This window comes from Lampetra fluviatilis, chromosome 9 (genome assembly GCF_964198595.1).
Source record: "Lampetra fluviatilis chromosome 9, kcLamFluv1.1, whole genome shotgun sequence".
Taxonomy (NCBI): Eukaryota; Metazoa; Chordata; class Hyperoartia; order Petromyzontiformes; family Petromyzontidae; genus Lampetra; species Lampetra fluviatilis.
In genome coordinates, this window is record NC_136283.1 from 12,522,440 (window position 1) to 12,544,960 (window position 22,521).

Below are 22,521 nucleotides of genomic sequence, written 5' to 3' on the forward strand. Positions count from 1 at the left end.
ACGACCTTCCCCAGGACAAGCGGATTAAGAAACGAATGAACAATTAATTAACACGTTCCTTCGGAGTGGGCAGGTAGGAACTTGGTTGGACAGTGCATTCGTGCACGACAGAAAACTCGCGGTCACGTGACGCACTTCAACCAATCCGGGAGCGTGCTACATGTTTGGGAGGGGCTATGCACGACAGACAAATAATCCCTGGTGGGCAGTGTGGAACTGTTGTTCCTCCCTGTATCAATCCACTGCTGGGTGAAGGCCTTCACCCCCCTGTGGTAGTGATAGGGATTGTTTGAGCATACTTCACTACGCAGCTTAATGCATTTTGGTGAATGAGAGGGGGTGTGGGTGGGCTGTCGGAGGTGCGCCAGATGGAGGGGGTGGTAGGACCTGCTCTCAATGATGTAAAATGTGGCTGCGAATAGCAACAACGGTGCGCCCCACCGCTCCACAATATTTCACACGGTATAAATTTTCCGTACATGTAAATATAATTACATTTTAAGTAGGAGGCATTGTACATGTTCCGTTGCTTTGTGCACTCTCCGGGCTATGATGCTGGAATAGAACTAATCGGTGTGTTATGGTCATAAGAAGCACAGTTCCATCTCCTCACTGTAGCCTCTAAGCCTCGGTCAAAATAAAGAGACATACTGTCTTTTGTAAAGCTAGAAATGGTAAAAGTGGAGAACACAATCTGACCTAGCCAATTAGACCAACCCCACCTACACAATTGCTGTTCTCTTTCAGTCCCTCAAATTCACCATTCTAACAACACCAATTAAAACAAGAATGATCACGACGAGGTAGACTATGGAGCTGCACTTCATCGCATGCATAATACTTTGCTCACTTTGAATGAGTAATTGCTTTGTACCAAAGACGGCAGATGAATGTGTCGTGTATAATTTGCACAAAGGCTGTGAAGCTGCAGTAAAGACATCACGAAACTGTTAATTTGTTTCCAATATTCTAGCGAGAAAATTTGTATTAAATACCTGCCTAAGTTTCTATTTAAAGCTTTCGTGACTGCAGGGATTAATCTTCTTGGTTCTTTCGGTAAAGTCACGTAGAAGGGAAGTAATAAAATAATAAAAACTAAAACATAATAAAATAAAATTTCTCACGACGTTTCGGCCACAACACAAGCAGCCGTCCTCAGGTAACGAAACAGAGCTGTCGGAAAGACAGCACTCCAATGAACACCGCTAAGCTTGGCAGCGTATTGTTTCTTCACCTGAGGACGGCTGCTTATGTTGTGGCCGAAACGTCGTGAGAAATTTTATTCTATTATTTTTATTTTTATTATTTTATTATTTCCCTTCTACGTGACTTTACCTGAAAGAACCAAGAAGATGAATACCCGCATAAGATTAATGTATATGAGCATAGCACAAAATGCTCTTAGCCTCATATATATTCACACCTCCGGTGCGACAGAAGTTCAACAACATACATACAAAGTACACACACCAAAAAGAACCACTTCTTATTTAAGTCACCCACTTTCACAATGCGTTATTCTTGTAATTCCTGAAGTTTTTTTTTTATACCCTCCAAAAATAACTTTTCCTTCTTCCCATTCAGGTTTCCTTGCACAAGCCTCCTTCAGCTTATCATCACCCTCATCAAAAAAAGCGATCCACACAGATGCTCATTCAATTTGGGAAACAGGCAAAAGTCACTAGGTGTTAGATCCTGAGAAAACATAGCATGCAGAAGTACCTTTGAGTGGCATTCTACCGACTTGCCTGGTGTCGTAGGCAAGAGTCACTCATGGAAATCGCAAGTCATTAGAGTACAAAATAACAATCTACTAAGACAGTGCATATTAACTATAATTCAAGACGGTCGCGAATTAATATGAATGCCAGGAATGTGACTGTACTTCACGCTGGTCCGCAAGGTTTTGTGAAGATACTTGCCATACAAGTTAGCCCACCACGACCACCGCAGCAGCCCCCAGGATGGCAGCCAGAGTAGAACGAAACACAAAGGACACAATCACCGTGGAGATGGAGTGATGGAATAAGCTCAAATACGGGAGTTGGTTGGATTGTGGCATCTTGGGACCAAGTGATATTTTAATGACATGGCGAGGTCTTCATCTAGAGGTGGGTTGATAATTTAAATTATCCGTAAAAATGATTATTGAGGATGACAATGTGGAGTTGCTTATGTGCTGAGCTGTGCTTGAACAAAACTGCAGCAAGGCATTAACCAAGAGCATGATAAAGATCTCAGCGATTCAAAAACGTCTGTCTGTCCTATCAGCGAAATATTGATCAAATGACCATCGAGGCAGTTTTCATCTCCTGTATACACCCCTGAGCGAGTGGTACAAACTCCATATTCCTGACAAATGCGAGTCTCTTCCAAAGGATACCAATTGACTGTTCCAGTCAACTGGAGCAGTCATTTTTATCAACCCCAGAGAGATGATGAGCAGTTAACTTGCAACCAGGATTTGAACTCAACTCTGATTGCGAGCCACCCACTGAGGTTGAAACGCCTGCCACTGTAACACGTGCAATGCATCTGAACTCAAAATGTAATAAGGGAATAAATCACGAATGAAGAAGGAATTTCATGCCCTTGACCCAAAATGTATTTGTAAAATCTAAGCCGCACCTTGCATAACAAATATATATATACCCTTTCTCTAAAATGTAATCTTTTTAGGATTTTATGCACACCATTAATATAATGTATTGGGACAATACCGAATGTATTTCATAATGAAGATGCACTTTTATATGAATGATTAAGAGTAAGTGGCAGGATAACGTATGATGGGGGAAATTTTTTTTTTCCAAAAAATATATTTTTTGAGGCGAAGCTAAAATGTAGGTCAATAAGAACGGAGGATTGCTGCATTAAACATTGTAGGTATCTGGTAACCGCTGATAACACTAATTACATGCCAAAACGAATCTCTTTTTATTGTTAGCATAGTTTACACATTACACCAATAAAAAACGGAACACAGAAACATCAGTTGAAACGCAATGTATCTCTTTGTGTTGACATGTTTTATTGGTTTTATTACATGCACACACAAAAACAAACACCCCTACTCTTGCATATGTATCATACGAAATATCGACAATGGGTGCAACTCTCATGTCTGATGTTATTTGGGTTTGTGCGACACCAAATACTGGTTAAAACATTTTAATTGCCCTGATATCCATGAGGTGAACGCAAACTCAATGTGTTTCACAGCTCTGCCAGTGGAGGCGAAAGGATGTTTGTGATCCGCCAACTGTGTTGCTACCGCAAAGGGCATGCCCTCATCCAAACTCAAATCTTCATTTATGGCTTGCAAATCTTAAAATAATGTTTCAAAGCATCACTTGGCTGAAAATATAGCATTCTCAGGGTAGAATGATGCAAGTCAAGCTGCAATTTAAATCATGAAAAGCCATAAGGTGGCTGACAGACCACGGTACTCAGGTGTAATTTTAAGCTTAAATAGTAAGCCGTAACTAGCTATCCAGCAGAAAAGTAGCAGTGTTAGACCACTGTGAGGAGAGAGCAGTGAAAATAGAACACAGGGCAGTGAACAGAAAGACTACTCGTAGAGAGAGCACACGAATAGCAGACAGCGAGAGTAAATATACCAGAGAAGCAAAACAAAAGATGAAGACGGCAACGAGAATTGCATTAAAAAAACCCATGTTTGTCCTTCATATACAGATTCACAATAATATGGTAAAGGAGTTGCTCTGCAATTCTTGCCCACATCACTGACAGAAAAGCCTCCCTCCACGACAACCCCTATAGGGGGTATGTTGGCCTACTCTTCCATGATGGCCATGCGTTTGGGAGTATCCACACTTTGTCCTACCACACATTTATACTGAGTGAACAGAAAGGGTGGGGGGGGTAAAAACCTGCTCCATTGTTTCAGCTGTCACGCTGAGAGATGACGCCAGCAACCACTAAATTCAGCACAGTGTACTAACCATTACCCCCACAGGAATAAATAGATGTAATTGCGATAAATATGGTATCGTAGTGACGGTGAAATGGCTTCCCTGATGAGGCACATTACCCAAAACGGCTTGTTTTGCACCTCTCTCGTGGGCTTCTTCCAATGTGAAGTGTCGGCACCCTCCGACTCTAATCCTGTCCAACCCACAGCCCTTGACGGTTGCAGTTTTGCAAATCTCTAGTGGATATCCGAGATGCGAACTTGATAAAGTAGCCTCGATAGGAATCAGCCTATTTATGCTAAGTATTTGTTATAGCCACTAGAAAGTGAATCTTACGCAATTTCAATAACTATTAGATTCACTTTCTCTTGTTCAACCTTTTACCATGTATTGCAGTCAAACACTTTAGAGGATTCCGCTAAAGTTATTCATGGAATTTAGAAAAAACACATCTCACGAATGCAAAATAATAATTGTATTCAAACTCCGCAAAAGGGGTCATTCACACAAGACACTAAAAAGCAGTGAAACTGTGAAGGTTTATCTTCTACAATCTTTTGCATAAGACTAATCCACACAACTGGAACACTTGTACCGAACCTGAACTGTAATGATTATGAAAATAAGATGTGAGGTGCTAAAGCACCGACTGCATAAAAGGGATATTTGGAGGGAGGCAAGGACGGTCACAAATCACGAGGGCACTAATCACTGTTACATACCTGTTAACTCAAACGGTTTATCCGTATTCTTGTACAGGGAAATTGAGTGTTCAGGTCTATACGGCGTGTGGTCGCTCCTCAACGAGGCCTACCAACCTGTCCCGGATCTTCCTCTTCACGAGGTAGCCGTTCTGGGAAACGTGCATTTTTCAGGGACATTAAGTCTCGGTTTTGAGTGAGCTGCTTAAAAATACACGACTCAATTAAATGCATTTACATGTAGTTATTTCCTATTTTAGTGCTGCGAGATGTCTTCCCGTGACGTTATTCAACACGAGCAGAACCCTTGGCGTGTCCCATCGGTTTCATAAACACAAACTTCCCATTTATTTCCATATTCCGTTGAAGTGTTGTAATACACGAATGTATACCCAAATTGGTAGTCAAATATAATTGCATTCACTTCAGCTAAATTGTTCTAAAACTGCTACCACGGCGACCTTGCCATGTATTTGTGATCTAGAGATATGCTTCAATAAAATCATTTGTCACCGTGGGTGGTAACGTTGTTATTCTTGGGCTAATGCTCAAGGGCCATTGATTCTAGGCTGGCCGCCCCTATTACCCATTGTTCATGGTACAAGCGGTCCATGCAGACTCTGATCATGGGTCTCCGCATTTTCTGAAGCTGCCCTGTTTGCCCAGCGGTCTCTGGTGTTTGTGGTTGCTGCGTTTGCTCCACCCTGGGCTATGCCGTGGCGTTGACATCTCGACTCTCTCCCATTGTTGCTTGCCTCGTCCCCCCATCCCCCTCCAATCCTTGAGATAATCCGAGTCGATTTGGGCTGCGATTTATTTAATATTTAGCTTTGATTTATCATTGCTGTAAGTCTGCAATATTTTTGATTCGTAATATTATTTTTGTTCTGCTTACTTTATTAATTGCTGTATTGTTTTTGCTTTTGTCGTTTTGGTGACCCAGGTGACGCTTGCAAATGAGATTAACCTGGTTTCTTGAGTTTTTACCTGCTTGAACAAAATAAACTCGAAACTTAAACTTGATCCACCCACTAGCCACCTTCTTCCCATGCTTTTGGATAGCATCGTAAGATTTGGTTGGTTTAGACGCAACAAATTTTTATTTCAGTTGTAGACTGGTAGTTTTCAGGGAAAATAAAGCTGAGTGGAGCAAACAGAAACCCCACATAATCTGTGTATTTCTCTTTGTAAGGATGTTACAATAATCTAAGATACTTCACCTTTTTCGAAAACTAAATCATGAATTATGCCATGAGTGAAAACCTTTGGCCAATTAGAATTTATAACAGCGCCATTCCGCTTATATAGAGCTGTTTCATCGCTACATTAGCATTTAGGTCTGGTGGAAAATGGCTTATAAAAAATTTAAACGGTGTAAAATTACCTGACACACAGGAGAAATAATCATTTTCTGTTCTCCAGCATGGTTGCCTACAACCACTCTGCGGTGCGATAACTGATGACATGTTCTCTCTTCATTCCCTTTCCTCTGTTTCTCTTCCCTGGAGGTTAAAAATCAAGTTTTCCTATCTATCCACTGGTTTATGCTGGCCATCGTGATCCTTTTGAAACCGTTTTTTCGCAATTGTTTTTGTTTATCAAATATATTATTTTCGGTGCATCAGCTTTTTCCCTATAAAACATTGACAATTATGTATTCTATCACCAATTTGATTTTACTATTAAAACCTAACCCCATATTCTGATGAGCATGTTTAATAAAAACATACAACTTTTTTTAATGCAGGTACTTACCCACATGCACGAAAAAACATTTATGAGTAACTTCGGCTCACAGATACAACACAACCAAAGCCCACTCACTCATATAGCTGATGAATAAAACCATAAGCCTAGGGCCACACTCAAAATTAGTAGTTTTCTTTCCAGTTTCCTTCCATTGCATGCAGTACAACCTTACCGGTGACTGAAATCCAAAGCATTTTCCTCACTCAAGCTACGAAATAACTCAGCTAATGTGCTGCCTCTCCCACACATCTCTCCCAGGAGAGCCTCAGACAGTGAAGCGCCACAAAATTGGAGGAAGGGATGTTAAGCTGTACGTTTCAAGTTGTGTCACGTACAATGTTGCAGAGAAGCATTTGGGAGGGATGTGCCTGGTCTCCCCAACACAACATGAATGTGAAATGTGGGACAAACTCTGTCAGAGAACATTCTGCGTTTCAGTTGAAGATGCAAAAATGGGAGGATTTGCACTGGAATCGAAAGACAAACAAAAACACTGCCAATGTCAATCTGGTTACGTTACACAGGATGATAATTCCTATTGGTTCAAAAAAATAATCTATAATACCAAGCACTTCATCAATTCACTGCTGGATCAAGGACTCCCATGCCATGTCAATCATGGGAGATGTTTGACCAAACAAACTTCACTATATTGGTCAGTGCTGGTTGTTGAGCAGGGGCCCATGACCTGTTCAGATATCACTCAGCACCGATGTTAGCTGTGCCCAGTAAATTGACTCAAGTTGCCGGATTGATAATGCAGTGCACTAACCACAGTATCGCTAATCACCCCCCTCATGTCCCTCTACATTTTTTGTTACCACAAATCTATTCTCCCATATACATCGATTTAAAACGTTGTTTTTTACACGAATATCAAGATAAAGAAACGATCTGCAGCATATTTCATATTCACAGGAAATTGAGCTAAACATCAGCGGCATTTAATTAACCATATTCCTATTTTGTAACGTACGCCATAGATCCAAATGGCAGCCAACATCTCTTGAAGAAGGGTCATTTCATTGAGTTTTTGCTAGCCCACGCCACCTAAAATATCAAATAGGCAACCAAGTCCACCCTTGGCTCCATCTGTCCACCTTAGGCTCCCGTGTGTCCACCCTCAGGTCCAAGTGTCTATTCTGGCTTCAATGGGCATGCTGAAGTGCCGCCATATCCGCCGTTGTGGCACTGGTCTTGCGCTTGCCCATGTTCAGAACTGCACGGCATCGGGGGGGACATTGAACATTCCTGGCTCGAACTTTTGGCCTTTGAAGGGAGAGCCTTCTGCATCCCAGCCCTTTTTCAGCATCTCATGCACTTTCTGGGAGGGAGAGAGAGATAGAGAGAATGCATTAATTAGGTACAGCAGATGGTGGTAACAAGTTCCCAGAATATTCCTAGAATGGTGATGCTGTCGTCTAAAAGGTGTCTTTGCCAACATGGAATACGCTACCAGATGGAGTTTGTGTTATTAATATTATTCATATTTAAAGCAGCCCAATTTTTATTATTTTTTTTCCATTATAACAGGACCCTGCGGGGTGGGCTGGTAGGAATAATACTTAGTACCGGTACAGGGATATCGACCGGGTATAGAGGAGTTAAAGAAAAAATTACTGTATTCTAGTGTAACGTTAATTAAAAGTGTTTGTTTTGACAAGAAACGCTGTGAGATTTAAAGACTCGTAGTCTTTCATTTCCAAACGATCACATCTGAGATTAATTGACCTTAGATGGGGAAACTCGAATGCATTTACTAGTATAAAGGTGAAATAAAATAGAGGGAATAAACGGCACCTTGGTGCATTTTATGTCGTCTACATAGAGTTGAATAAACGGGCGTTTGGCATATTCATATAACAGTACTACATTGAGCAGTGTTTGTTTGGCACTTCGAGTTTTTATTTGCGCGCACGACATGGATACCGAAAACAACCACGACTTTAAAGACCCCAATGGTTGTCTGGACGCCCACGTTGAAAAGATGCTTGCTGAAACAGAGACCGCATTTGCTGCTGGAACCCTTTACAAACTCGCAGTGAAAAGCGTCGTTTCCATGGACCCAGAACCAACCGCAGTTGGTGCTGCTATAACGGTAGCATCGCCACCAAACATGCAGCCAGCAGCTAAATAATCAAAGATTGCAGCACAAGTAGAAATACTTGCGTGTGAATACGATGTAGTGAACACGACAGAGATGTGGTGAACACGACAGAGATGTGGTGAACACGGCAGAGATGTGGTGAACACGGCAGAGATGTGGTGAACACGGCAGAGATGCGGTGAACACGACAGAGATGTAGAGATGATAGTGAACACGACAGAGATAGTGAACACGACAGAGATGTAGAGATGATAGTGAACACGACAGAGATGTAGTGAACACGACAGAGATGTAGAGATGATAGTGAACACGACAGAGATGTAGAGATGATAGTGAACACGACAGAGATGTAGAGATGATAGTGAACACAGCAGAGATGTAGTGAACACAGCAGATGTAGTGAACACGACAGAGATGTAGTGAACACGGTAGAACTATAAGCGAGTGAATAGCAGCAGCGACGAGGCCTCTCGCTGCCTCTGCTCTGCCGCTGCCGGGCTGCAGATTCAGCCGAGTCAGGCACCACTGCCAATATGCACATCAACAATAAACGTGCTGCGTTTCATCTCTGTGTTAATAAGCCTCCCGCACTAGGCCCCGCGAAGCCTGCCGCACTAGGCCTCGCGCCGTGCTTTTCGTGCACAAATAAGGCGATTAAATGTATCTCGTCTCTGTGTTAATAAATGTTTCTTGTCTCTGTGTTAAAAAAACGTGCTGCGTTTCAGTAAAGTAATTTTTTTTTTAATAAACGTGCTGCGTTTCATCTCTGTGTTAATGAGCCTGCCGCACTAGGCCTCGCGAAGCCTGCCGCACTAGGCCTCGCGCCGTGCTTTTCGTGCACAAATAAGGCGATTAAATGTATCTCGTCTCTGTGTTAATAAATGTTTCTTGTCTCTGTGTTATAAAAACGTGCTGCGTTTCAGTAAAGTAATTTTTTTTAAATAAACGCGCTGCGTTTCATCTGTGTTAATAAGCTTGCCGCACTAGGCCTCGCGAAGCCTGCCGCACTAGGCCTCGCGCCGTGCTTTTCGTGCACAAATAAGGCGATTAAATGTATCTCGTCTCTGTGTTAATAAATGTTTCTTGTCTCTGTGTTAAAAAAAACGTGCTGCGTTTCAGTAAAGTAATTTTTTAAATAAACGTGCTGCGTTTCAGTAAAGTAATTTTGAAGCGAAGTTTAAAGTTTTGCCGTGATGCGCCGGAAGCGACGGCCATCTTTTTTAATTCACATCGCAGGGGGAGCGGGCGGCCATCTTGTCGGACAGGGTCATGCCAAGTGTTTGCAGTAGGGGGCGATGTTGATACACGGACGGACGGACGGACAAACGCGGACGGACGGACGGACAAACGCGGACGGACGGACAAACGCGGACGGACGGACGGACAAACGCGGACGGACGGACGGACGATATAATCTATTGGTGGTCTGGTCCACTTCGTTCCTACCAGTATAAACAAAACTATATTCAAAGGGCAGTCAAAGGATTTATAGAACCAGATCCTAAAACGTTACATAAATGTAACATCTGGTGGCTGTCCCACCTGGTGACGGATGCTTGTGTTGCGTCCAAAACGTCGTAATTTAATTTAATTTTATATTATTTTTTTACCTACGTGACTTTACCAAAAGAACCAAAGAGTATGGATCCTTGCAGTCACGACAACTTCAAATCTAGAATGATGTCATTGCGTGCGATGTTATATTTCTACGTCGCAATCGCCGCACTTTTCAATGACGTCAATATGGATAAAACGACATCTCCACATGCATTTCGGAACATAATGACATCGTCACTAATACTGCCGAAATAAACGCATGCTGGGAAGCGTTACAGACTCAATGGCTATGCGCGATTTTTCTTCCTTGCTTCGTCCAATTTATTTTAAACAAAACCAAAATACGCGAGCAGGTGCAGCTGATAAGCACAGGATTTCACTTCACCAGGTGAACAATGTTTAGGAAGGCAAGCCGAGGTCATACCATCTCATGGCTCTGTGGCCTCCCGTGCATTTTCTGATGGTAGTCGAAGGTGAGGCGGTCCAGCACGGCGTGCTCCTCCTCGTCCACCGTTGCCATGGAGCGCTCCTTGTTAATGCGGTCGATGTCTATTGGCTCCTCACCCTCCAGCACTGCGTTCCACCAATACTCACCCACTTTGCTCAGGTTCACCTGCACACGAGCGTGGACAACGACCCGCTCAAAACAATCCTTTGGCTGCTCTGGAGGACACATCGCCAGACTCCGTGGCATCGTATACATAGGAAAGGCCAGCAGTGTCGCATTCCCAATGTAAAAATACAGTGAATATGTACAGTCCCCTTGTCAATCCACTGATGGATGATGGCCTCCCCACTGTTGTACAGATAGTTGGGGCTATTCAACCACACTTCGCCACGCTAGTCAGTGTGAGTTAGTGAAGATGGGGAGCATAAAGTCCCCCACACTTCCGATTACCACGGTTGGCTTCCCCCACACCTCTGATTAGCACAGTTGGCTATAATCGGTACAAAAGACGTTCAACGTACATACAGATGTGGCAGCATAAGAGCCAAGGCAATAACACATTTTTTGCTGTACCCTGCTGACAACCATGTCACCACGAGCCCAATGACAACTTGTTAGTGCATGGTGATCACCCATCCAAACACGATCCACTCAACTCTGCTTCACTTCTAAGAGCGCATTCCGGGACATTTTGTCAAAGGCTCCGTCAACTAATAAGCATTAACTTTACCACAGTGGACTATTATAAGCCTCGACGCAGGTTCAGAGTTAAAAGAATATTCATGATTCATAATTCATCATCATCAGCCATGCTCTATCCACTTCTACACGAAGGAAAAAGGTGGACGATTGGCAATTTGCCACAGAATATTAAAATGGGAAGAATTTTATGCAAATAAATACTTATATTGATGAATACAGATCGAACACATCACAGTTTCCACATACCCGATGTCACCTAGTTCAGACTATGGTTGTTCAGTAAACTTGCAACAATGCTTTGCTGAATGCCATTGTTGTGTGCGTGCAAGATACCTGTATGCATTTTCCCGGCTCCAGACTCCACATGGAGCTTTCTATATTGATGGTGTGTGTTAATTTCCCCTCCATCAGCACCACCTCTTCTGCTTGTTCCCGGATGGCCACACGCAGCGAGTTCTTTTGAATGTCAATCGAAACCTAAAGGACAAAGATATTACTGTAGAAAATGTTCCCCTTTTCGAAAATAATTTCACTGTAAAGGAGCAATGCAATACAATGATTCGCATTTACATTTGGAGAAAGAGGTAAACAAATATCAAAAATACAGGGTTAATTACACCTATTTGGACAATTACATTGATGAACTGGCTGGGTAACCAGTTTAGAGAAAATTCTTTATTTTAGATTAATGTTGAATAGCCAGAATTCACTTAGCTTGGCCATGAACATAAATCTTTGTAAAAAAAATTCTTACCCCGCATTCTCACCTGTTTGCCCCTGACAATAGTTTTCGGCACAAACACCTTTATCTCCAGGTCGGTGAAGTCCTGTGACCAGACGTAATTTTCCCGTACAGCTCCATTGTAGCTGTCTGGGCTGTCTTGGAAGGAGAGCTGAGCTTTCTTTTCCAGTGCCTTTTCAGTCTTCTCAGCCTCCACAGGTGTCAGCGCGGCACTCACTGGATGGCATGGAGGATTTCCAGCCTCCGAGTGCATGGCAGCTTCTGGCAGCTCTGCTCCGGCATCTAATGCTTGATCGCCGTCTGCTTCTTCTGAATGCTACGAGCCATGACAGGAATAATAATAATTTAATAATAATTTCAACTTGTAATGCGCCACACAATATTCGTTCACTCTGAAAGAGAGAGACAACTCAGAGGCGCGAGGAACCACAGACAAACGGGAAGGCAGCCAGGTGGTAAGCCGGTAATTGTCCAAGCTCTGCAATCCTGTATTAAGATGTTTTCAGCCAATTAATGAGTATTTAAATGTGGGGGGAAACCGGAGCACCCAGAGAAAACCCTTTTGTGCGAGGGAGCTACACTAACCCGTGTAATACCGTTGAGGACTCTTGGACACCCGGGGTTGAGGCACACGTATTTATTCCGCAACAGTTGTCACAACCGCGGACATACAATACTGGAGGGGGAATCGGCCCCCTCACCCGGCTAGCTGGGAATACACTGCTAGCTATCTCTGACCTACCTCCTAGTCCTCCACTAACGGGCTAGGGGAGGCTGTCTGGCCCGACACTGGTAAGTCGGGCTACGGTACCCGGAGTCCCAGAGCACTAGCTCTGGTTCTCGGGACCACGCCGCTGGCTCGGTCCTGCGCGGCCCTGACAAGGGCGGCGTCCCAGGGGAGTCCAGGGCTCTAGCTAGACGATCTTCGGTCTTCACTGGTTTAGCTTTAACATTCTGCCCCGAGCCCTCTGACACATCCCCCTTTATACTCAACCCCCGCTGAGGGGTGGGGCCCCGGGCTGCCTGGTGCGGACGTCGTTGAGAGCACCCCCCCCGTGCACTCACGTAGCCCCGCCCACTGTTTGTTTCCCATAAGCTGCCATGCATAACGGCTCTCTCTCTAACACCCCTACACCCGTACAGATACAGTTGTTTGCTATACCGCCTTTTCCTGGCAACCCAGGCTATAGCACAAGGACACCCATGGGAAGAGAGTTTCACAACATGTGTGATACACCAAACCTCTTCTCCACAAAGCTGGATTGCAGGCCTTCGTCAAGTATACTAATATATTTTTTCAGCATGGTGTCAGTATCTGAATCTCAACCTACAAAATGTCCAAGCTCATCCACATTCCACTTCTCGAATTAACCCATTCCATTATCATGATGTAATGCTAGACTTACACTGTGCATTTGTTATCATGACATTTGTATATAAAACAATATAAAATTCTGAACACAACATTCACGTACACACCTTTTATGCCTGTAATTGTCAATATTTACCAAACTTACAACGATTGTAATCTAATAAACTACCAAAGAGGTGTTTAGGAAAACATAACCTCAAATATCTAGAAATGCAACTACTCAGAATATTAAAAGTTAGTTTGTTTTATAATACAGTAATTTGTACCTGTAAAATTGAAACTTAAGGCTAAAGTGCCTCCTTGCTTAGAAATAAGGATGGGGCAGTGTACATCTCTTATACTTTGCCTGCGATGGTTTACGTGTTCATGAAAGGCCTTCTTTTCCTCTCAGGCCTGCATCCTTAACACCTCTACTCTCCTCCCCTCTGAAAAAAACATTTTCCTTGCTGTACACCCCCCAACTTGTTTGTACAAGGTCTTGTATTAACAATGATCAGACATCGTGCCCAACACAATGCAAGCCAAAATCCATCGTAGAGCTATACAGGACAACCATGAAAAAATACAAGGTATGCTTTGAATTATGGATATATTTTTTTTGTATTGTATCTCTATTGGCAGCTCTAAGCCAGTTTTGTAAATTGACGAACACGTGTACCTGCAAAAAGAAAACCCAACACATTCTTCAGCTATGCTCTTAAGATGAGTGCATCGCACCTGGGAGCCAGGTTCCTCTGATACGATCTCCACCTCCTCCACATGTGCGACCATGTCCGACAAGTCGCCCGACACCTCGACCTCATGCACGGCCTCCACCTCCAGCTTGTGGTCCAGCTTCTCCTGCAGACTCTGCAACCGCCGCTTGTGGTCCTTGTCGGCCAACCGCTGGAACTTGAAGAACGCCTGTAAATTCAAATACGCTGCTCTTACACGAGACAAAAGTAGTGGCCTCTGCATCGAAACAAAAGGGCAACAGCTCATGATGTACAGGAGGCTTATCTCCTTTTATTAAATAATTTCCAGCTTGACCGACTCACCCCATTATATGCTTTACTGCCCATCATTATTCTCTTTTCTATCTTTTCCTATTTTTCCCTTTCTCTTTCCTTCCTCTTGTTCCTCTTTTGTTTTCCAGATCACAATGAAGGGCACCTACTGTTACATGGTTATGCAAAATGTTTGGACACGGTGTACCCTGGTTCTGTGCTTTCCTGTATCTGTTGTGTTGAATATATATAAAAGTAAAAAATTGTCTGTTTGTGGGTTTGCCTCTCAACGCCGTAGGCCCCGCGGTGAGCAAGCGCTATTCCTTTTTCACATCCGTCAACTGTTAATTAGTTTAATTAGCGATTTAGTAAGATTTTTGTGCGCTTCACCTTTATTTATTTATTTATGACACGTGCATGACCCACGCACCTTTGGTGGGGGGGACGGCCCATGCCAAGTCGCACGCCTTCGGTGGGAGTGAGGGGGACATTTTCTTTTGCGTAAAAAATGTATGAAAAATACACTAAACACTGACGCTAATTCTTCACTGTGTGATGTCCCCCCCACCTCGATGCGTGCATTTATTACTACTATACAGTCGCTAGATGCTACCACTAGAGGCCGTAGATATTACTCCAGAGCGGCCGGGGAGATCGTGGCTGGGGGGGGGGGGGGGTCAGGGGTAGCAGCCCAGCCCCAGCCTGCCAAGGTGCCACCTCGGCCGGCTGGACAATCTAGGCGAGGCCGGAGGCTCTGCACGGGACTAGGCCTCACCACGCCACTCTGTCAGGTGAGTACTTTGTGCTATAGAGTCGATAAATACTGCTATAGAGTCAGCATGTACTACTGTAGTGATAGCAGGTACCACCACAGTCGGTATGCACTGCTGTAATCATAGCAGGCACCACCAGTCAGTATGCACTGCTGTTAGATTTTTTTAGAGTAGGTTTGAATTATTTTTTTGACCCGGGCCACACCAGGTACTTCTCGCTAGTATATATTAAATGACTGAAAATAAGTAAAAAAAATAATAAAAAGGTGTTTCAATCTACAACTACTGACGAGTTGTATGAATGTTATCATTTTGATAATGAACCCTGTTAGATGGATTACTGACATTTGTTTCAATGGGTATATTGGATGGATGATGTGAGATGTTATATCTAGAGACACGAAGACTTTCGAGATAGCTAAATGGAGCCAAGGAATTGTGTTGGTACGACAGTTGTTGCAATGGGAGACATTGTGTATGTTGGTGCTGTTTTAACGGATGGCATGGAGGAAGCTTCTTGCATGCTGTTACATGTGAGGAAATTAGAGAGTTGTGCTAATTGATACAATTGATGGTACAACATGGGAGACTGTTCATGTAGTTACATATGTAGGGATGTTGATAGTGGCAATATTGAAGGACATGGAAGTTTACTGGTGCTTATTATATTAGAAACAGTGATGTCCATAACAGTTAGACAAGATGACATGAAGGGTTGGAGTTGTTATTGAATGGATAACATTGGAGACTGCTGGCAGTTATAACATGTGCATATCTCTGGCTGCTGCTGAAAGTTATTTTAAAAGGTGACTTTAATTGGTTGTTGACATAACAAGGAAAGAGATTGACTTTTGCCAAAGCAGTTTCTCCAGAGACATAGCATTTCTGACAGTTGTTATATAGAGACCTGGAGAACGATTGCTCACCACTGGACTCGAGAACATCGAATGTTACGGGCATGTGTTTTGATGGGTGATGCACACAGCTGGCATTATAAGGACAAAAATAGAGGGCTGTGGGTGGTGTTGACAAAATGTGCAGCTGGCAATTATTGTCCAATGCTGGAACCAATTTCAAAGCGTGACCAAATGTACTATTGCCATAAGTTACACGGACAATACGGGCATGAAAGTCGAGCGATGGCAGGTATTTTAAAGGCTGCCATGACACTTTTTATATTTTTTATTGGTCATTGTTAAATTTAAGGATGACAGAAAGTGTTCCTGGTTACCATTATCAACAGTAAATGTCTGTCCATTGTTAGATGAAGGCCATCTCATGTCGTGGCCAACCCCATTGTTTTATCTTCCTGTGCTTGACCTAATATAATTGCCCCATCTCCATGGTAGTCATCCTCTATATTCCTTTTTTTTGCAGACATTCCATCATCCAATCTATCAATGTCCTTCAAGCCAATTAACTATTTTATGACTCAATAGATCTCTGGTTTGCATTTTTTCTCACATCCGTATGTACCTTTATCACTCAGTGCAATTCCAAACATACACCTTTCTATGCCTCTGTGTACTTTTAGTTACATATTCTTTGTAGATGCCCATGTGTCAGATCAATAAGCTGTTTCTCAGTGGATGTCTGTTCCCCTAGTGGCCTAGTGCGATTATTGTTGTTAATCCCTGGGTTTGTGATGTATTTCACTCGTTGTTCTTTTATATCTTGTTCTTAACTTTATTCCCTGCCACATTTTCCCTTTTTTCCTCCCGTTGACTTTGTATTTTCCTTGCTTGTTCTCTGAAGCTCTATGAGTTGCTATGGTTTATAAACAAATGAAAATCTTTAACTCTATAGCAGGTTATATGTCATTATTTATACATGCAATTATGAATCCATTAATCAAAAACTGACTTGGATGTATATATTTTAGTATTTTCCTTTTACATCCCTTCAACAATTATTGCCTTTTGTTAAACAAACTAATTTTAGGCTAATTTAGTTTTGCCCCTAATTATTTGTATCTCAAAATGTGTAGCCATTGCTAAGTTCTTCAACCTTTATTTTATTTGTTATAATTACTATGGCATCAACAACCGTGTTAATCGGAGGTGTGGGGAAGGACTAGAAACGAAACGGATTGCTATGTATCCCCGATTGATACATTTGCGCATAATTTTCGTATTTGGAAAATGTGGACCATTGATGCAGGCTTGCAAATGACGTCAAGGGCCCTTTAACGTCCACTGTGAAGCAGTTGGTGCGTATTATAGTTTACACCCGCAGTATTAATCAGGGCGACGGCTGGAAGTGAACCGTGAACCTCTTAAACAAGTGGCCAAAGCACTGCCGATCGGCCACGTCACCACCCTATGATCATGATTGATGAATGTGGGAGACGAACGATTGAGAACGAACACACGGCGTGTGCGACGCATGCCACCCGTGATGTACATTTCATACGGCGAGACCTCACACTTAAAAAAATTAATCCGTCACTGCATGACGTAGGAGAAGATTCAACGTGGCAACACTGCAGTTCACCTTCTTTGCATGTTCAGTAAAATCTACCAATGCAATTGGAACTTTTTCAAAGCTCAAAAGAAGACGCAGAAGAAGAACAGCAAGCGAGGTGTGTACCTCTGGCAGCTCCCCGCGTTAGCATGAGGCTTAGAGGAATGCCTAAGCCTATGGCTCTCCATGCAAGTCCGTGCAAGTGTATGGGTCTGTATGCAGTCTATTGATCTCTGATATCAGTGGCCGCGACTCAAGTGGAACATACATAAATTACCAGGGCAGCAACGTACACGGAGACAGCAGTGTAAAGCTCAGGGGACGCAGAAGCCGGAGGGAAAGAGGCGGCAGTAACTGGAAGCTTCGAGCATAAGGCTTAGTCTTCTTGGTTCTTTCGGTAAAGTCACGTAGAAGGGAAATAATAAAATAAAATAAACATAACAAAATACAATTCTCACGACGTTTCGGTCACAACGCAAGCAGCCGTTCTCAGGTGAAGAACAGGTCTGTCGGAAAGACAGCGTCTGAATGAGAATGTCTTTCCGACAGACCTGTTCTTCACCTGAGGACGGCTGCTTGGGTTGTGGCTGAAACGTCGTGAGAATTGTATTTTATTATTTTTATTATTTTATTATTTCCCTTCTACGTGACTTTACCTAAAGAACCAAGAAGATGAATCCCTGCAGTCATGAAAGCTTTACATCGAGGCTTAGCTTAAGTTACAAGTCTGTGTTTCCAAGTATACGCAAGTCTATAGACCACGTGCGTGGATGAACATATATGGGTCGCTTTTTAATTATATGTAGATGTATGGGTCTGTATATATGTACATGCACGTCTATGGGTCTCTAATGAATGGGAATGGGCCTGAATGCACTGATTGTCTAAGACTAAGATGCGCTCTGCAAGTCAACTGATACCTAAATACAAAGTAACTAAATACATTTGTCAATAATACTGCCTTAATTATTTTTTTTAAAAATGTAACAGGCGACGTTTTGGATAATACCCCTTCATCATAGCACATGATATGAAGAAAGTGCACTGGCAAAATTTGTTTTCTATGCAAGAACAGTGGGGATGTGACTCGAGAAGTACATACATGTACGTGAAATGAGACAACAGTGGGACTTTTGGCTCCGAAAAATCATACGGAAAAGAAGAAACGATACGCTGGACCATGCCGGGTGGGGTCAGCCCATGCGGTCACCATGGGGCGAGCATGAGGTTTATAGAATGCCCAAGTCTCTGGCTGTCGATGCAAGCGTACGGGCTTGTATGCAATGCTACGGTACCCGATCTAAGTGGCTCTCGACGCATCTATAATTCACATCAGTCGCCGTGACTATCCCACTGGGATTTTTGCACACAGTGTTGGTGTACGGTGCTTTTTCTGCAATATTTTGCTGTCTTTTCTTGGATTATCTGTTTGTACATAGTCACTTTAAGATGTTTTCTTGTTCATGTTTTTGTTTGTTGCGGTTGCACCCGATTCAAGAGCCGAATGGCTCCCAGGGCTATACCTTATAGTAATAGGGTTTTGCCCTTTCAACTGGTACAAAAACTGACAACTTTATACAAAGGATCATATTTGCAATAACCACAACACAAGCAGTCAAAATGCAAACAAAAATAAACAATTTACACCATTGGAACCTCATTTGCCAGTAAAAAATATGATAATTGTTTTTTTACCCTTTTATCTGGCAACAAAACTGACACCTTTTTTACGAGGAGTCATGTTTGCATAGACCACAATACCTGCAGTCATAATGCAAACAAAAATAAACAACTCTGATAATGATATGCACTGTCCTTGAAGTTGATTAGTCCACACCCGAGACAGCTTTTCTTAGAGCCTAGTCTCCATTGGAGTTGGACCAGATGACGCCAAAACGCGTATAAAGGTGTCAGTTTTTATACCAGTTGAAAGGGTACAAACCTAATACTATATATTGCCACTGGTAAAGGAGATCTCATAGGGCTCTACCTAATAAATTAACTTGACTAAAGCGAGCACGAAATAGGCCACTACCTGCAGTGCACTGTACACGGAGACAACACAAACATAGCAGCAGCCCCCCAATGCAATACAACAATAGTACGTCTTCTTGGTTCTTTCGGTAAAGTCACGTAGAAGGGAAGTAATACAATAATAAAAACAAAACATAATAAAACAATTCTCACGACGTTTCGGCCACAACGCAAGCAGCCGTCCTCATGTGAAAACCAGGTCTGTCGAGGCGACAGCGTCTAAAACAATGGTACGTTCACAAAGCTCGGAGAGAGAAAGAGAGAAAAGGGTAGAGAGAAGGGAAGAGGAGGGAGGAGGAGGCGACCAGGACCCGCTGGGCGATGCGTTCGGCCACGCCGGGCGGGAATCCGAGGCGGTCGCCCTGGGTCAGCATGAGGCGATAGAAGTCGGTGCGGCGGTAGAGAAAGCCGAAGATGACGTCCAGGAACGCCTCGATGTTCTCCTCGTGCTGCAGCACGCCCAGCAGCGCCTGGTCGTACAGCGGGGTCATCCTCGGCTCGCCCTCCATTGCCTTATTATGAACAATTAAATCGGAATAGTAATTATTGATGGTTGTGATATCGAGTGACACAGCAGCGGGCTACGTGTTGGAACCTTCTCGCGAATTGTATAAACCACCAACGCAACGAATGTCGTCAAACAGGCCTTGATGATCAGCGAGAGTCGTAATAATCGATAATTGTTAAGTAATTGTGAATGATAATGAACAATAACGAACGGCACAGGCTGCGGGCCCGAAGTTCACAGCCAATCGCTTTCACTGTAACACCAACTGTGCCGCACGCGCGCGATTCGATTCGTCGCGATTCGCTGATAATCGATTCGCAGACACGGTTCCGATTATTTTCGTTTGGTGTCTCGTTCGCTTTGTAAACCTAATTGCCGTCGCGCAGTCGTTAATTTCCAGCGTTTACTTTAAGGGAAAAAAGCGACAGCGTGCAACGTGTGCGTACTTTGCATCGTTTGCGTATCGTTGCGCTTGGGAATCGGATACACGAATAATAATAAGCTACGCGAATCGATATCACGGGAAGATTGCCCCTTTCCCCACGACCTCGCGGGATGACGTCCCGGCGCGCGACAACCGATGACGTCGGAGGGCCTCCCAACCATCGAGTAACATCGGTGATTGCGTCATTTGACTGGTGTGATGACGTCACTCTTAATGTTCAGTGCATTGGTGTGATGACGTCACTCTTAATGTTCAGTGCATTGCGGTTATTACGACATTAATATGTTCGATGCATTTGGAGTTTAGAGGTTTTAAACTAAACTATTTTTTATTTGTGCAAGCTAAGGGCCCACTGAACTGTATAGCTCTTTTTCAGAAGCTACCTGGCCACTAATGATAGTTCAACGAAGTGGCTTATCATCATCACGTGGAAATTTATAGCAGCCAAATACTCCAAACGTGTGATGCCGACTTTAAACGTGGAGAGAAAAACCGGAGGATCCGGAGAAAATCCACGCCACCATGGAGAGAGACATGCAATTGCCGAATATACAACAGGCTTCGGGGTCAGGATCGAACCCACGACCTTTTGGGTTAACTACCTCGCCTCGAATACAAACTAAAGACAAAAACATAAACATTGCAGAGCACGAGTACAGGGCCCTAAGGGATATTGCACCAGTAACAAACGAGGTATTTATTCGTAAAAAACACACGCGAATTGAAAAACAGTGCAGACATGTTGGGAGAGTAAGAGGCATCAGATCCAAATGTTAGGTACAGGTGCAGGTTGGCGTTTCAACCCACAATTACTTTCTATTCCAGCAACGTGCAATAGCAACGCACAGAAGTGTGGTCACCACGAGCACAGAAGTGTGGTCACCACATCTACGCCTGATTAAGCTAGTTGTAATTACTGGCGAAACGTCGTACTGAGATTGTAAATGTAGTAGCTTGGTTTTCCAACACACCGGTGTGCTGTACTAGTAACGAATTCGCCACGTTCTGTTTACGTGAAAACCCTTACTAGTTGGCTGTGTCGGGTGGTGGCGGGTTTTTTAACGACACATTTATATATATTTACGCGATCTAACCCAAAAAAACCTATTATGGATGATATTGGTCCAGAAAACCTGCTACGTGTTTTGTGTAAGAAGAATGGATATTCAGACTCCACAATCCATAAAGCTGTCACCCCAACCGTTGGGAAAGAACCATCTGAGGACCCAATCAAAACCATCACCTTGCCATTCATAGCAGGGGTCACCAAAAATATTTCCAAAATCATGAGCAAACACAAGATCCAGGTACGGTTCAACAGAGTACATAAAATTCGTGATTTGATCTCATCTGTGAAGGATGTGATCCCTGAAATGCAATACCCCGGTGTCTACAAACTAAGCTGTGTCTGCGGCAGCAGTTACATTGGGGAAACGAAGCGACATGTCTCAGACCGTGTTCGTGAACATAAGGCAGATCTAAAACACGGTAGGACCAATGCCTCAGCCGTGGCTGATCATTATTTTAACGCGGTGGGCACACATTACATTTATTTTGCCAAGACGAAGGTACTCTGAAAACCCACTGGCTTCCAGTAAAGATTCGTTCATGAAGCCATCCAGATATATAAACAGACACAATTTCAACCGAGAAGATGGGTACAGAACTGAGCAATCATTGGAAGGACGTTATTAACCAGTTTCGGTCATAACTGGCTTTGATGTTCCTGTCCTACCTACCGATGTTAGCAGTTATTTTGGACTCTCTGAGTTACATTCACGAACACAGCCAACCTTTAGGTGTGTTAGTAATTGGCGGTTTGCCACTGCGTCGTCCGAGCCCTAGCCGAGCTTACATTTACATGCAAATTTCTCTCTCCTCTTTGTTCCTACATTAACATTAGCTGCCCTGTCCATCTCTAAACCTTTATAAACAGCCTGCCTCCGCAGATCGAAACGTCGTGATTTAGATTTTTGTTATTTTTTTCTATCTACGTGGC

At 43.3% G+C, this 22,521-nt stretch overlaps 1 protein-coding gene across 1 annotated transcript; it reads right to left on the reverse strand.

Moving 5' to 3' along the window:
* Positions 1-2,947: 2,947 nt before the first annotated feature.
* NUDCD3 (NudC domain containing 3) lies at positions 2,948-20,336 on the reverse strand. The gene is made up of 6 exons (XM_078859824.1): positions 19,881-20,336; positions 14,031-14,216; positions 11,967-12,257; positions 11,533-11,676; positions 10,474-10,662; positions 2,948-7,709 (listed from the first exon to the last, which is right to left on the reverse strand). Exons 1-6 carry the CDS (start codon positions 20,076-20,078, stop codon positions 7,599-7,601), a joined length of 1,119 nt encoding a protein of 372 aa, XP_078715950.1. The 5' UTR covers positions 20,079-20,336; the 3' UTR covers positions 2,948-7,598.
* Positions 20,337-22,521: the final 2,185 nt, after the last annotated feature.